The sequence below is a fragment of the Helianthus annuus genome, chromosome 11 (genome assembly GCF_002127325.2).
Source record: "Helianthus annuus cultivar XRQ/B chromosome 11, HanXRQr2.0-SUNRISE, whole genome shotgun sequence".
NCBI classification, from domain to species: domain Eukaryota; kingdom Viridiplantae; phylum Streptophyta; class Magnoliopsida; order Asterales; family Asteraceae; genus Helianthus; species Helianthus annuus.
In genome coordinates this window covers 37,001,451-37,016,625 of record NC_035443.2, presented here as the reverse complement: position 1 = coordinate 37,016,625, position 15,175 = coordinate 37,001,451, and the positions used below count along the sequence as shown (strand labels likewise).

The 15,175-nt window shown below is 38.4% G+C and overlaps 3 protein-coding genes across 3 annotated transcripts; 1 reads left to right on the top strand and 2 right to left on the bottom strand.

The window, feature by feature from the left end:
• The first annotated feature begins 2,314 nt into the window (after positions 1–2,314).
• Positions 2,315–3,312, top strand: LOC110910784 (small ubiquitin-related modifier 1). Its single transcript, XM_022155377.2, has 3 exons — positions 2,315–2,547; positions 2,676–2,825; positions 3,035–3,312. Exons 1-3 carry the CDS (start codon positions 2,482–2,484, stop codon positions 3,101–3,103), a joined length of 285 nt encoding a protein of 94 aa, XP_022011069.1. The 5' UTR covers positions 2,315–2,481; the 3' UTR covers positions 3,104–3,312.
• A 2,365-nt stretch (positions 3,313–5,677) lies between these two features.
• Positions 5,678–8,502, bottom strand: LOC110910785 (aspartate carbamoyltransferase 1, chloroplastic). Its single transcript, XM_022155378.2, has 5 exons — positions 8,325–8,502; positions 6,770–7,265; positions 6,380–6,693; positions 6,045–6,281; positions 5,678–5,951 (listed from the first exon to the last, which is right to left on the bottom strand). The coding sequence occupies exons 2-5, from the start codon at positions 7,245–7,247 to the stop codon at positions 5,844–5,846; spliced, it is 1,137 nt and encodes a 378-aa protein (XP_022011070.1). The 5' UTR covers positions 7,248–7,265; positions 8,325–8,502; the 3' UTR covers positions 5,678–5,843.
• Positions 8,503–10,249: 1,747 nt separating this feature from the next.
• Positions 10,250–12,915, bottom strand: LOC110910786 (GDP-L-galactose phosphorylase 2). Its single transcript, XM_022155379.2, has 7 exons — positions 12,274–12,915; positions 12,059–12,162; positions 11,903–11,962; positions 11,584–11,826; positions 11,295–11,480; positions 10,955–11,203; positions 10,250–10,873 (listed from the first exon to the last, which is right to left on the bottom strand). Exons 1-7 carry the CDS (start codon positions 12,389–12,391, stop codon positions 10,535–10,537), a joined length of 1,299 nt encoding a protein of 432 aa, XP_022011071.1. The 5' UTR covers positions 12,392–12,915; the 3' UTR covers positions 10,250–10,534.
• Between the last annotated feature and the right edge of the window lie 2,260 nt (positions 12,916–15,175).

Sequence of the window (15,175 nt, the reverse complement as noted above, 5' to 3'; positions counted from 1 at the left end):
ATTCCCTCCGGCTTGTCCGCTAGATGAACCGGACTCTTTGCCTAGAAAATTCAGTTTTTACAACATGTTTAGAACTCTTTTTATGACCACAATCACATCATTATGGACCATTATCAAATCTGCGTTTTTATTCCAAATTTCACATTTAAATTCCCACTTAGGCATTTCTACAAACACCTAGTGGGTCAGATTTTTTCTACCTTCATAAACAAGTTCATGACTTGCGATTTAACATCAAATTTCACTATAATAGTAATTTTTGCATACATCTTAGTATCAATAGTAATTTCTTGCTTCTGTCGACCAGACACACCAAGAATGGTGTGTTTGGTGAGTTTTGTCACAATTAGTAATTTACTTTTGATTTTTGTCAAGTTTAGCCCTTTAACTATGATTTTCTCTAGTCTTAATTATTTTAACCATAACATGCATTAATTCAAGACTTGAATTCAACTAGTTTAAATTCCTAGTTGGTAAACTCTTGTTTATAAATTCTTTGAACTTTATAATATAAGGGTTTATATTTTTGGGGTGTTACACGATGGTTCTGGATTTGATACGACGGATAACTATTTTGTTGTTCAGTCGCATCTCAGGCCACGGTTTCACCACCAGTACTCCATCCCCAATTGTTGTGGTTGTTATTGAGTTTAGTAATAGATATCATAGTCGCATCGTTGAAGGTAAGCTTACTGTCAGACTCTAACTAAATTTGGGGAAAATGCATCTCTGCCAGACTCTAGCTAAATTTGGGGAGAATGCTCTTAACAAAACTTGTTTTTTTCTCCACTTAAATTATCATGTTAATGTGCTTTACTGTAAACATATATGAGTTGTCAAATTGTTACCATTTGTCCTATTACTCATCAAACTTGCTTTATTTTGGTCAATTTAGAGGGCACTGATGCGTTGACTTGGAGTTGGGGATTTCTTTGGGGTTTTAATGCAACGAATCAATATCTTAATCAAAATCACTAAAAACATATCAATTCACAACAATTTGGAAGAATCGTGCAACAAAAATGTGAGAACTATGATGTATAACAGAGAGTGGTGGAAGGTGTGGTGGTGGCCAGAGGTGGTTGTTGGTGGAAGGTGGTGGTGGCCATAGGGAATTTGGGTTTATATATATTTTAATTAATATATTTTTAATTAAATGCTTAAAATTACAAAAGTACCCTCATGTGACTTGCAGATGATCTTATTTAACGTTAAAAACAAACTCAGTTAGGGCTAAAGGACAAAGCATGCAACAATCTGAAACGTAAAGTGCAAAACTCGTCAATTTTAAAGATAAAGGATACCGTCTGCAATCAGGTATAAAGATAAAGGACAAAATTTGCAATTCACTCATATATATATATATATATATATATATATATATATATATATAGGGAGAAGATCATGCGAGAACCACCTCTTATTGTGAGAACCACGAGAACCAATGTGAACACACCAAAAATGTCTAAAAATAGCTAAAAATCACACAAAAATTTTTTTTTTGAATTTTTTAATATTTTTATAAAAAAAATCGCTACTTTTCTAAGCCAAAAAAAATAGCGATTTTAACATAAAAATATTAAAAAAATTCAAAAAAAATTTAGATTTTTTTTTTGATTTTTTTAGATTTTTTTAGGTTTTTTGGGGGTTTAGTTTTTAGCATTTTAGCTGGGGGAGGGGGGTGGGGGGGGTTTAGGTTTTTTTTTTTTTTTTTTTTGGGGGGGGGGGTGGGGTTAGGTTTTTTTTAGATTTTTTTTAGGTTTTTTTTTAGCATTTAGCTTTGGGGGGGGGGGGGTTTAGGTTTTTTTTTAGGGGGGGGGGGGTTAGGTTTTTTTTTTTTTTTTTGGGGGGGGGAGGGTGGGGGTTAGGTTTTTTTTATGTTTTTTTAACTATTTTAGGTTGTGTTCACATTGGTTCTTAAGGTTCTTACAATAAGGGTGGTTCTCGCATGAGCCCCTCCCTATATATATATATATATATATTATATAATATATAATTAATTTTGTTTTAAATTATTAGAAGAGTAAAATCAGAATGACCAAAATGCTCATGCACTAAAGGACAAAATAATCAGTTTTCAACCGTTAAAATAAAGGGTTTTTAGAAATCACAGGGATCTAGATTTAAAAAGTTTGAGATTTGGACTAAAATAACAAAACTGCCCAAATCACAGGGACCAACATGGCAGTTTACTCAACTTTCGTGATCCTAGGCCTATTGGGCCGACCCTGCGTCCAGTTAGATCTTCTCTCCAAGTGTTATGTTCCACGTTACCACGCGAGCACTCTGCTTGATTTTTACGCAGTTTTGTAATTTGTAATATTTAATTAAATTTAAATTTAAATTCTTTTATTATTTAAGTCGTATACACAGTATTCGGTTCCCACATCTTGTTCGTTTATTTTGTCACAATCACTCTTTTGAATATAGATCGAGAGACGAAAGGCGTACATTTGCAGCAAAATCAGCCGGAGAAAAGACATGTCGGCGAACGACGTAGACAAGAAGCCAGCCGGAGAACACATCAATTTGAAAGTCAAAGGCCAGGTTAGGGTTCATTTCTTCGATTAGGGTTTCTTTTATCGGGGTTTAATCTGAACAATTTTTATATAAACAAGTATGGATCTGTATTATTATGATAATTATATGTGGCACCTAATTTCGTTGGTTGTTAGGATGGGACTGAAGTGTTCTTCAAGATCAAGCGTAGCACACAGTTGAAGAAATTGATGAATGCCTATTGCGATCGACAATCGGTCGAGATCAACTCTATTGCTTTCTTGTTTGATGGCCGTCGCCTTCGAGCAGAACAGACACCCGATGAGGTAACCCCAAACATTTAAGAAATAGTATTTGATATTTCAAGCCGATTGTTTGTTGTAAAGTTTAAGATCGGGTTTCGGGTAATGGGCATTCCATATGGTCATAAACCCGATAGGTATGTGACACAAATTTATTATTGGGTATGAGTCGGGGATTACTAGAACCCGACCCACCTAAGTGGTGCTGACTGGTTAATAATTTGTTGCGACAGTTGGAAATGGAAGAGGGGGATGAGATCGATGCTATGCTGCACCAGACAGGAGGTGGGTTCGGCTTCTGATGGAAGGAGAATGGTTCATTCTTGCCTGGTTAGCCAGCCCGTTTGATTTGTTGAAGTTGTTTCGAGTGTAGTATGTCTATCTAGTATGGTGTCGTCGGCCCCTTTCGCCTAGTTAATAACTTGTAGGAATTTACTGTTTGAATGTAACAGATTGATGATTGCTAGCTTTTGTGAAGTTATGCTATAAAAGGTTGTTGATGTTTGTTTAATTGTTTTACGAGAGTGTGTTTGGGTTCCTCAATTGAGGCCGACTTTGTGTTCATGAACGTTCTACAGATCGCGATATGGTTGAGTCTGTCATCGCGATATAAAACAGATTATTCATGTTCCAAAGGGCTTGTAGGTTAGTGGTACAGGAAGTTGGAGACGGTTGAAAGTTCAAGTGCCATGGTGGGAAAAACGTGTTGATTTAGAAGTAGGATTAGTGAGTGTATGTAGTTAATATCGTGATATATCACTAATATATCGGTTATCGGTCCCCTGGTGAGACATCGGTACCAATAATATCGGCGATATTAGACCGATATATCACCGATTTTCCCGGTATCAGTACCTTTCTTCTTAGTTCTAGTATTCGCCTTTCAATTATTAGTGTTTTAAGTCTTAATTGTTGATTGTTAGCGTTAAATGATATCAGTTCCTACTTGCTACAATTGTTTGTGTTTTGCAAGTTGCGAATGGTTAATTTGTTAATGGTAAGATAGTATACTGAATTGTTAGTGTTAAACCCGCCGCGATTACCTATATCTCAATATCAGTCTTTGACCTTGACCGATATTCGATTTTTTACCGCGTTAACGATTAAATGTAGAGATGGGCATTTCGGGTTTTTTTTATACCCGGTACTGGTTCCTAACCGGACCCGGTTCTTGTATGAGTGTTGGTGGAACCGGTTTTTGTAGGAACCGGTTCCAGTTCCTACCCGGTTTTAGACCATTAATACTGGAACCGGTACTAATCGATTTCGGGTAGGGTTGTAACCGGTTCCATCGGGTAATTCAATAAAAACGCTGCAAACAGTTACTGTAGGCTAGGAATCGATTCCAACGGTAACAAATGCATTAAATGGTTGGTTGCAACGGTTAGGAATCGATTCCAATGGCTAGGAATCGATTCCAACAGTAACAAACCATTAAAAGGTAGAATTTAATGCACCGGGTTGGATTTGGTTACGGAGGAACCGGTTTCTGGTAGGAACCGGTACGAACCGAATTTTTTTATAAAATGTGGAACCGGGTAAGAACCTACGGGTTTTCTGAACCCGGAACCGGTTCTTTAATAAAGCGGGTAGGAACTGGAACCGGTTGTAGGTCGGGTTTGGAACCGGTTATTATGTCCATCTCTACTTAAATGTTGTAAAAAAAAGGGTAACTTTGTAGAATAGTAACCAAGTTTTAAAAGTGTTTCAATTAGGTCACTCAAGTTTTAAAAGTGTTCCAATCAGGTCACTCAATATTCATTCTTCATTAAAATTAAGGGTTTTTTCATCCATTTCATAGGTAACCGTGGTGATGTGGATTTTTGTTTCTTTTTTCTCTTTTATTTGATGCTAACGTCGAGTGATAACGTGTATTGTAACTTCTTTTTTTAATTTTTAATGTAATTAAATGGTTTTTATTTTTAATAAATATAATTTTATATATTAAAATAATTCGACCCCAGCATCTTATAATCCATTTTTTTCTTAACACACGGAAAAAAGGACATGGCTCGATTTGAATGTTAAGTTATCTAATTGGGACAAAAACAACACCAGTGACCTAATTAAAACACTTTTAAAACTTGGTTACTATTCTATGAAATATTCCCTAAAAAAATAGAGAATTTATGTAGCAAGTTCCATTAAAGAATTAAGTCTGAATTTAAGTAGAGTTACAGAAGTTCTTTCACGGCTTTGTTATCCAGGCTCAACAAATTTTATAAAACTACTAAAAAAAATGGTTACTTGTTAAGTCAAAATTCAAAAGCATCATTACTTCATCTCTTACGGTTCATCACCTGCTCATCTACGACATTCTGTCCATCTTCAGCGTTTCATCTTCATCATTCTTCCGGTTTCATTTTCATCACCAATTTTTCTTATCTTTTCTTTGAATTGTTGTTACTTGTTAAGTAAGAGATGGTGATGGTATTTCATTATTTCTGATTTGTTATTACCGGGTCGGAAGAGAACTAGAGATGATGGCGATGTTGGTGGCTTAATCTTAGTGGCCAATGAAAGTGCATTTGTTGTGGATCCACGTGCGAAACTGAAACAACCCTTCTGCCCTTTCCTTTTTAGTATACAAAGCAGTTGAATTATTAGCTTGATGATGTTTTTTATACTCGTACTTAATGTACACATTATTTAATGTACAAAATATATAGCTAACTAGGCAACCCGGTTGAACCTCCCGGTATAACCTAGTTTAACCAGCTGAACCATTTTTTAGCTCAATCCGGTATGAGTTAAAAACCGGTTTTTAAAACATTGGAGAAAATTTATGTAGCAAGTTCCATTAAAGAATTAAGTCTAAATTAAGTAGAGTTACAGAAGTTCTTTCACGGCTTTGTTATCCAGGCTCAAGACACGCATTTAGTTTCACGAAACCGGTCTTTATTTTAAAAAACAGATGCTAAACAAATGTCTAAAATATTCTTAAACTAAAACCACAAGACGAACATCCTTACAAAAATCCATAACCTTAACATAGCATCTAAAAGACCTGCAATTCTCAAGACTATCTAGCATGCAACCTACTCACCAACCAAGAAGTAAAAGCTTCAACAAAGCCATTCTAACATAAAGACCATTTTTCGCTTGTCTAAAATAAGCTGCCCTTGGGTCGTCATCTACATCCACCGTTATCTGCATGACAAAAACAAATTTTAAAAAACTACTAAAAAAAATCAAGCGTAAAAGATTAAAACGATAACATGTTTAAAACAATCCGACAGACACCTCATCAAGCCTGGGAAAAGGATGCATGACGACAGCATGCTTCTGCATAACGCCTAACACATCCCGATCAACAATGTACTTGCCACGAGCTTCGTCATACAAATCGGCTCTCCCACCAAACCGCTCTTTTTGAATGCGGGTTTGGTACACCACATCGCATTTTGATGCCACTTCCTTTAAATCCGCACTTTCTTCCCAATCAACCCCGTTTAACGTCAAGTATTGTTTAATGTCCTCCTAAAAAAAGAACACAAGACAACAAAAGTAATAATTCGCCGAAAATACAAAAATAAACATGTTTTTTTATAATGTTAAAGATTTTTTTTAATGCATACCTTCATCTTAACAACCTGTGGTGAGACAAGGTAGATTTTAACATCATCATATTTGGCTAAAAGATAGGCTAGAGAATGAACTGTTCGTCCATTAGCAAGATCGCCAACAAGTCCAACTTTAATCCCGTCCAGCTTTCCGATTTCCCGTTGAATTGTGTACATGTCAAGAAGAGCCTGAGTAGGATGCTGACCTGGACCGTCACCGGCATTAATTACAGGAATGTTAGCTGTCATCGCTGCTCTTTTAGCAGCACCACTTTCAAAGTGCCTCATCACAATAATATCTGAATACCCCTCCACAGTTCTAATTGTATCTGAAAATTTAAAAAAAAAGGTCAACATTAAAGTCAAAGTCAAAGTCAAACAACTCAATATTGTTACTGAAATGACCTTCAAGTGTCTCTCCTTTAGCAGCAGAAGAAAACTCGCGTGCGTTTTCTGTTGTTAAGACTTCTCCACCTAAGCGTTTCATTGCTGACTCAAATGAAAGGCGAGTTCTAGTTGAAGGCTCGTAAAACAGAGTTGACATTAAAAAGCCATTCAAAATTTGACTTCCACGTGACGTTTTCTCAATAGTTTCCATTTCACGCGCGACTTCAAATATGGCACCGAGTATATCTCTATCGAATTGTTGTGCTTCAATCACATCGTCAAGTTGGAACTTTTCTCCCTTTACAAAGGGTCGGAAAGTTTCTACTGCTACTGCCCTACATTGGATCATATCCTTTGATGTGCGGTTATTCTTAAAACGAAGAAGATGATGCTTTTGCGAGAAATCTGACTTCTTGGTCACACCATAAATCTTGGTTTGTTTAAGAGCTATGGCGGTGCCGTTTGTAGCATGTGTAGAAAACATAGAAGAATACATTGTCTCAAGTTGTATCACCTGCAAAGAATTTTCAGTGAAACCAGTGCGTAAATTGTGCATTCAAACCTTCTTTTTCAGATTTACATTCTAAACAGTTACTCTATGACCAGTGGCGAAGCTTGAGATTTCCGACTGAGGGGGCGGAAGTCACTGGACCTAAAAATTTCTATAGAACCGGGAGGGGGGGGGGGGTCGAAAACGTATATACCCAAAAATTTCTATACGAAAACCACATACTCTCCACTACTGAGCGAAAAGCTCGGGGGGTCAGCCGCCCCTTAAAAGCTTCGCCCATGTCTATGACGTCACATAAATTACATGCATAAAGCAAAGCCTGGCAAAACGTACAACGGGTCGAAACAGGTCTTGACCAGAAAGTGCCAGGTTGAAACTTACCGGTTGTTATAGGAAAACAAATATTAAAATCGGCTCACCTACTGTATTTTGTTTGTATGATGCTGCTACCCGTAGGTGATGGCTGCTAGGGGTGTTCATAAACTGTCGTGCACTTTAGCCGGCTTGAATACGTATCGGTTTGGAACTGGGAACCGGTCGTGCAACATTAATTATATATTTTATTTATTTAGGGTAAAATAATAAATACAAAATTATGTTCTTTTATATTTCTTTATTAAACATACTAGGAATGTTTGTTTGTTTTTTTGGTCTGAAACCGTAAAACCAAACCGAAAAACTGTAAAATGGTGAAAAACTGAAAATTGGCCGAACCCCAACCAACCGTACGGTTCGATTTGTAATTTCCTAAAACCGTAGTTATCGGTTCAGCCCAATACTTTTGTCAAAAACCAACAGGCACATTCTAAGCTAGCATATTTTATAAGAGTAACCAATTTTGACCCATTGTATAATTAAAGTGATCAAAATCAACCATTTAACCTAGCAAACTCTCACTTTAAAACAATTATTCAGACAACACCAATGTGGGCAAACAACCTAATGGAGTAATTCGTAACATGAAACACCCATAACATATAAAACAAGAAGGATTACAAGATAACATATACGTAACATTAAATGGATAAAATTAAAAAAAAAAAAAAAAAAAAAAAACCCCACCTCGAGGTACGAGAACTTTTGGATAAAATACGGCTGCGTCTACGGTGGCCGGACAAGCAAGTCGTCGAGGTCCGGCAACTTTCCGGTGAAAGATGATGATGTAAGATTAAATTAACCAACCAGTAGATACGATAGAGTGATGAATCTTTTAGGTTTTGGCGGAAAACAGAATTATTATGATTTTCATCAACAGGGCTATTTCAAACCCTAAAGAATGGGCCTGGGCTTGGTATTGGGCTTGCATATGAGTGTGACATTTGTTTTATTTTAAGGCACATGTATCATTTAGGTTTGATTAGTTTCCAGATAATTATTACTCTGGCCAATAAGGTAGTGGTGGAGTGGTTGTGGAAAGAATTGGTATTCCTTGTGACTCAGGTTCGATTCTCACTCTCATTATTTTCTGCGGCATCCAAGTGAAGAGCGAATACGGGTGGCGTCGGTTCGACTAGGATGAGAGGCAAGGTTTTACCTATTATTCCACGTATTCGGGTGGGTGGAGGTCGGATTTTCGCACATCTGGGGAGAGGCAAGGGACTGGCGGCGGTCGAGTAGTCAACCTTGACCACAGCGCCCAGTGTCATGGTGGTTAACACGTCGTTGCTTGCCATTCAAAAAATAATTATTACTCCGTATAATTTGTAAGATCAACATTAGGGTCAATTGTGATGGCTAGCTTTATTTGTATCCAAAAAGTCACGCCATCAATAGTCATTAGTTAATTTATTGTAACTTACACTAATACAAATCGTTGATTAAATCATAAACCTATTTTTAATAAAAGGTTGCTAACGACCTCTAGCTCAAGTGGTAGGAGGACTTGAGTTCTTCCTAGAAGACTCAAGTTTAATTCTCATTTGGTGCAAAAAAGAGTGAGGCATTGGTGTACAATGATAGGAGAACTAAGGAAACCTGAGTTCGATCCTTGAGCCAAGGTTTTACTGGTAATTTACCGTCGTGCCTACGGGCGGGTGGATTATTGGGTTTTCCCCGGAATTGGTGGTGGACGACTCGGGTTACTCTCGGAGTATTCCGTTTGTCCAGTGGGTGCCCTGAGAGTGCTCGGGATTGATTTGTTGGCGGTTCAAAAATAAAAGGTTTATTTTATTTTATTTTAAAAAACCTTACAAAAGTTTAGGAGCTATTTGAACTAAGATAGGTACATTTTAACAATCATAACAATTTTAATACCATGTCAAAATCAAAATCACATTATCTCTAAAACAATATTTTTTTTTTTTTGAACGGCAAATTTGGATCACTGACGGACCACTGGAGTATCATCGTGCCACCAGAGGAACCACCCGATCATATCCATCTCCACTAGGCATAATGCCACACCAATTCAGGAGGAAACCCAATAAACATGAGAAAACCCCCCTTGTGGGAATCGAACCCAGGACCTATTGGTCCCAAAGCCTTATCCCACCACCAAGATGCCACTAGGCTATAAAGCCATATCATAATCATAAAACTGTTACCTTAAAGCGACACATGTAAAAAATTGATTCCCATCTACCAGACTACAAAATTCTACCTCCACTAGTTTATGCCTTGACCCTAGTGCGGTAAGTTTACAGAATTCAATGAAACTAGCATCTGAATTCATCTTTTTTTTTTTTTTTTAACGGCAAACCACTTTATATCTAAATATAACTACAAAATTCTACCCCCACTAATTTATGTCTTGACCCTAGTGCGGTAAGTTTACAGAATTCAATGAAACTAGCATCTGAATTCATCTTTTTTTTTTTAACGGCAAACCACTTTATATCTAAATATAAAGAGCCAACGGCTTACTGGAAAGCATACAACGGAAAAAGAAAAAAAACAACGAAGAAAACCGACGAAAACGAGCCAATTGACATTAGGGAATTGGAATAAATGTAGAATATCATCACAGAGGTAGAAGATTCAACAGCAAATTGCACAAAACAACAATAGCATTATCAGGCAACAGCCATTAGCTCAAAGAGCAGCACACACTGAAATTGAAATCTGTACATGCAAGCAAGCATACGTCCAACACAACTTAACATCCATGATCATTTTACAAACACTACATACCCAAATCAAACAAACCGAATCCCATGATTCTTTATTTAAGGGACGATCATTCTCGTAGCTAGCACACCAAAACCACGAGAACATCCCAAACATACACTAATCATGATAATAACATATTTCGTGAAATCATTTCACGAAACCACCTAGTGTTGGACTAGGCATTCTTGCTTCCCAGACACAATGCCCGCACGCAGACCATTGTTAATACCGACTTCATCAGCATCTTGCTTATCCTCCTGCAACATTTTCTCAACGGCAGCACACGAAACTGTTTCGAAGATAATCGCTGTCACTTCCTGAAACCTCGCTTCAGACAAAGAAACCTCCGCAAGAAGTCGCCACGCTTTTTCTTCAGACGCGCCTTCGTAATCCTCCTTCCTTTTCAACACCATGTGTCCGCTAATTTCCCACACGGCCGGGTTCACCTGAGTATCTAGAAGCTCGGCACTCACTTCACCTAACGCCTGTTTCTCTGCATAACACTGTACTTACACATGTTAGCATTAGATCACTCGAGTTAAGATAATGATATGTTACTAATTACGGTTGTTTGTAATTTGTACCTGTGGAATGACGAAGATGCGTTTCCCAGATTCTGAAATGAGCACATTGTAAGGTATGTTGTGATCTTGAAGGCATATGCAGGTATCAGCTACAGAGTTCGAAAGATCTTTTAGAGAATTTCCGCCTTCGAATACAAGACCGCGAACGGGATAGTTGAGAAGCTCATAAACTTCAACCCCACCGTTAAAATCAGTAATCTTCTTAGTGGCCGCTTTCTCAATCGGAAATGGCACAGCCAAGTAGTAAGCCTGAAGACGACATCAAAACGGTAAAACCAGTGTTACAATATTTGCAAGTACTCGAATAGTGAATTTATAAACTTTTTATAAGGATGATAACCTGGAAGTGAAGGTGATTGATGGTGGCGAATGCACCCAAGCTATTGTAGCCCAGACGAAAGTAAGGACTTCCGGCCTCGTGTGCCATGTACAGTGCAAGCAATAAGCTTTCGTGGTCGATCCTTTGAGGTAAGTGCTCGAGAATTCGAGGGATAAGAAGCACATGCCCGTATTCAATGGGACTAACCTATTAATTTCAGAAGAGCAACAAGCAACAGACTGTTTATTGTAAAGCTATTCATTTGTATAAGTTATAACAATTAAGAATAAATGAAAGAAAGACTACAAACATTGATAGCAACAACACTTGGTGAATTGTCAACGTCAATGGGAGCGTTTGGATAGAACCGCACTTCACCATCTTCACTTGGTCCAAATTGGAACAGTACTTCTTCCTGCCCAACTTTGGTGAAGTTGAACTTGTTCTCATCAAAGGCCTGCAGCACCTTATCAACCTGGAACTCTGTGGGTCGTTTTTTGAGGTGTCGTCCCTCGTTCAGTTGAGCAATAAAACCGTGTTCACCCGGAATCACCTGCAAAAAGATCACAATTAGCATAACATTTTGGTTTCTTGAAAGATTCATTATATTTCAAGAAACCGATGAATACCTTAGTTTCACAGGCGGTAACATCATAGCGAAAAAGCCCCCTCTCCATTCGATCCTCCCACTGCAAAACAACCAACAACAACATAAATTCTTAACCTACAACAATTATAGAACAAAAATTAATTAATTAATTAATTAATAAAACTTTCTATCTTACCTCTCCAAGAAGAAGGGAGTCCAAGAAAGCAAAAGGAATTTCATTTTTCCCACACAATTCAACCTTATCGGTTTTCGGAAAAGCATACAGAGGCAACTTAGAGCCTAAATCCAAAATCAACACAAAACCCACATGTTAAAAAGACTCAAATCATGCAAAGAAACATCTTCACCTTCAAAAAGAACATATTATAAGCTAGGCATTTAATCAAACACCTGGCAGACAACATTTTCTGAGACAATTCCGACCGCAGCCACGTGCAACACCACCTTCCTCAGCCTCCTCCTTTTGATAATTCGAAAGAATAGTAGGAACCCTCTTAATCCTCAACATCCTCTTCTTCAAATCGTTGGTAATTTAAACAAACAGCGATCAAGCAAGCAGATTTTGGCAGATTATGTTATAACAATAATAATAACAATAATATTGGTACGTATTCTAAGCCTAATATAACCTAAGCTACAAGAAAGAGAAAGAAGATGGAACCACCGCCGGCGAGAAAGAGGAGGTCAGAAGGGCTACCGCCTTCGGACGGCAAAGCGCCGCGTCCGCCGTGCGTAGAAGGGTTGCTCTCAATGGTTATTGAACGACCCTTCTGGCGTACCGATCGGACATGTGCGAGTGGACGCGTTGCCCCGTGTATAGCCGTGATGTCTGCAACTTGTCGTTCCCGGGTTTTACCCCAAACCTGTGCTCTTTCTCCGGCGAGAAGGTTCGATCTTTTTCTCTCTCTTTTTTCTGCGGTAACAGGTACCGTGATTGCAATAGTGGAAAAGGGGTGATTTTGTAGGATGATTATGGGGTGTGGAAAGGAACGGGTGGTGGGTGTTGGGTTATATAGACGGATAAGATGAGTGGTTGTTGCGAGTTTTTTGTGGGTGTGGTTGTGGTTTGGTTTGGGGGTTGTGTGAGTCCACGTGATTTGACTCTTGTTGTTTGGGTTCGTGGTTTGGGTTCGAGTCGCTTGCTTACGTACTTTTTTAACCGAGTGTGACGTTTGTGAACAAGTAAAAAAAGGACGATGAAAGAAATATACATTCGTGTAGTGAATATCCTTTCAGCATAAAGTAATAATATTTATTATTTTATTATTTCTTACTGAGTTGGGTGGCAAGGGATTTTTTCAAGCAATCTAGATTTGAAGGTTTTGGGTTTAAGTCTTGTATGTATATATAATAAATATTATTTTATTTGTATTTTGCTTCATTTTTCTCATGATGTTATTGTGTGGAGAATAATTCAAAGATTATAACACTAGTAGTAATGATTGTTATCAATTTGGAAACTTGTGGTTGTAGATATGAGCCATAACTTTAAAGCATTCACACTAGGAATTAGGAAATAATGTATCTTTTCATTTCTAAAAGAGTAAACTTTCATTTTAGTCTATGAGGTCTCTTTTCCTTACAAGCAGAATACTCAAAGGAAGCTTACCTTCATCGTCAAGTAGCAAGACAGGCACACTCTCACTGTCTTCAGGCCATTTATCGCTCATCTGTGAGTGCACTATTGTCTATCACTTCCGTCAATCCGAATCGTAGCAGAAAACTATTAAAGACAAGGTTTTGTTATGTTAAATCTACGGATAAGTCTAGTTTAAATGAGGAATGACAAACTTGTAATTAAGGAGAACTTCCTTAATGGTTTGCCTATAAATAGAAGCCTTAGGATATATTTTTAGGACTTTTGCCATTTTGAAGACTAGAGCTTCTAGAGAGAGAAACTAGTACTCAAGGTGATTCGTGGTGTAATCTTTGTCATATCATTGAATAGAATCACGGTTATTACGTTCTTGTATTCGGTCCACACACACGTGCACGGATTCCGCACGTCGTACGTGTCATACGCAATTGTTCGGGAGTCAAAACCGATCCTACATCATCCCTGCAGCGACTAACACTTGCTCACCAAACACCCGGTTCAGTAGCGCCATCAAGTTCTCATACCATGCCACGCCGCGCGGGACTCTCATCCTTCTTTGGGGATCGGCCCCATCCCTCGAAATTGCATTGCCATTGGAATCACCTCCGCGCATATAAAGAAAAATTTCATTTTCTATTCATGGAAGCTTTTTGGAGGACTGATCAAAATCTTCTTAGCAGCGCACAAAGCGAAAGAGAAGAATCCCATGTTGCTTTGAAGTTGGTAAAAAATTCTGAATTTATCGACAGTCGGCTCTTCTCCCTGCGACCGACAAACAAACTCGAAATGCCTCATGCGCACCATGCCCATCAGGCTCATCTGAGATATATGGAAACCATAGTATTGAAGTATGTTTCCCAAGAAATGGGTAGCCGGCAACCGGAAGTTTCCCTTTGAGAAAAAGTCAGTGAATAGCGTAATATACCCAGGCGGTGCATCTGCAGCAATCTGCCCCTGTGCAGGGTATCGTGCATCCCACTCTGATGCAAATTGTTGACCACAAATAACCTGTTCAAACATGCCTTGGTCCCACTTCAGTGGTGGCAAACCACCACCGGCTTCCTCTACAGTGATAATATCATCATCGGCAGACATCTTGAAGATCTGAAGATATGATTAAAGAAACTTGAAGATCTGCAGAAAAAATATGAAGATTTGAAGAATCAAAGAACTTCAATAGAAGATTTGGAAGATAGGAAGAGAGAAGAAGGGACGATTCGAAGAAATAGTGATCTTCAATCTTCCCCCATCGCCTATTTATACCCATCGCATTTAATTTGATGGGTAACCGTGCCGAAGCAGCCGTACGCGTGTCCAACTAGAAGGTGACACGTCAGGCGGGAAAAGCGAAACGACGGCTACCATGCGCACGTGGGCCTCACTTGCCTGACAGCAGACGAAACGGCGCGCCTGACACAGTGACCACACAATCGTCACAGTGTCAGCGATCAACATAACGTCTATGTCATCACCAACTTGCACCAACCTGTCAGTTTCTTTTTCAAATTCCACGAAATTTTCCCGCGCAAATGAACCGATTGCTTCAACAACAAGCTAGGAAGTTGCGCCGTCTGAATATCACAAAATCAGACGCGCGCCAACTTTCCTATCAAAGATGACTTTCAAGTTTTAAGAATTGCCATGCACAACAAAGCATGTCACTTCAACATCAAACAGATAGCTGTGCCACGTACA

Coding starts and splice junctions, on each gene's coding strand:
- LOC110910786 (XM_022155379.2), bottom strand. CDS start 12,391: ATGTTGAGGATTAAGAGGGTTCCTACTATTCTTTCGAATTATCAAAAG. Junction 12,163..12,273: donor CAGAAAATGTTGTCTGCCAG/GTGTTTGATTAA, acceptor TTTTGGATTTAG/GCTCTAAGTTGCCTCTGTAT. Junction 10,874..10,954: donor GCATCTTCGTCATTCCACAG/GTACAAATTACA, acceptor GTGTAAGTACAG/TGTTATGCAGAGAAACAGGC.
- LOC110910784 (XM_022155377.2), top strand. CDS start 2,482: ATGTCGGCGAACGACGTAGACAAGAAGCCAGCCGGAGAACACATCAAT. Junction 2,548..2,675: donor ATTTGAAAGTCAAAGGCCAG/GTTAGGGTTCAT, acceptor GTTGGTTGTTAG/GATGGGACTGAAGTGTTCTT. Junction 2,826..3,034: donor CAGAACAGACACCCGATGAG/GTAACCCCAAAC, acceptor TTGTTGCGACAG/TTGGAAATGGAAGAGGGGGA.
- LOC110910785 (XM_022155378.2), bottom strand. CDS start 7,247: ATGTATTCTTCTATGTTTTCTACACATGCTACAAACGGCACCGCCATA. Junction 6,282..6,379: donor CACAGGTTGTTAAGATGAAG/GTATGCATTAAA, acceptor TTCTTTTTTTAG/GAGGACATTAAACAATACTT. Junction 5,952..6,044: donor CTTTTCCCAGGCTTGATGAG/GTGTCTGTCGGA, acceptor TTTGTCATGCAG/ATAACGGTGGATGTAGATGA.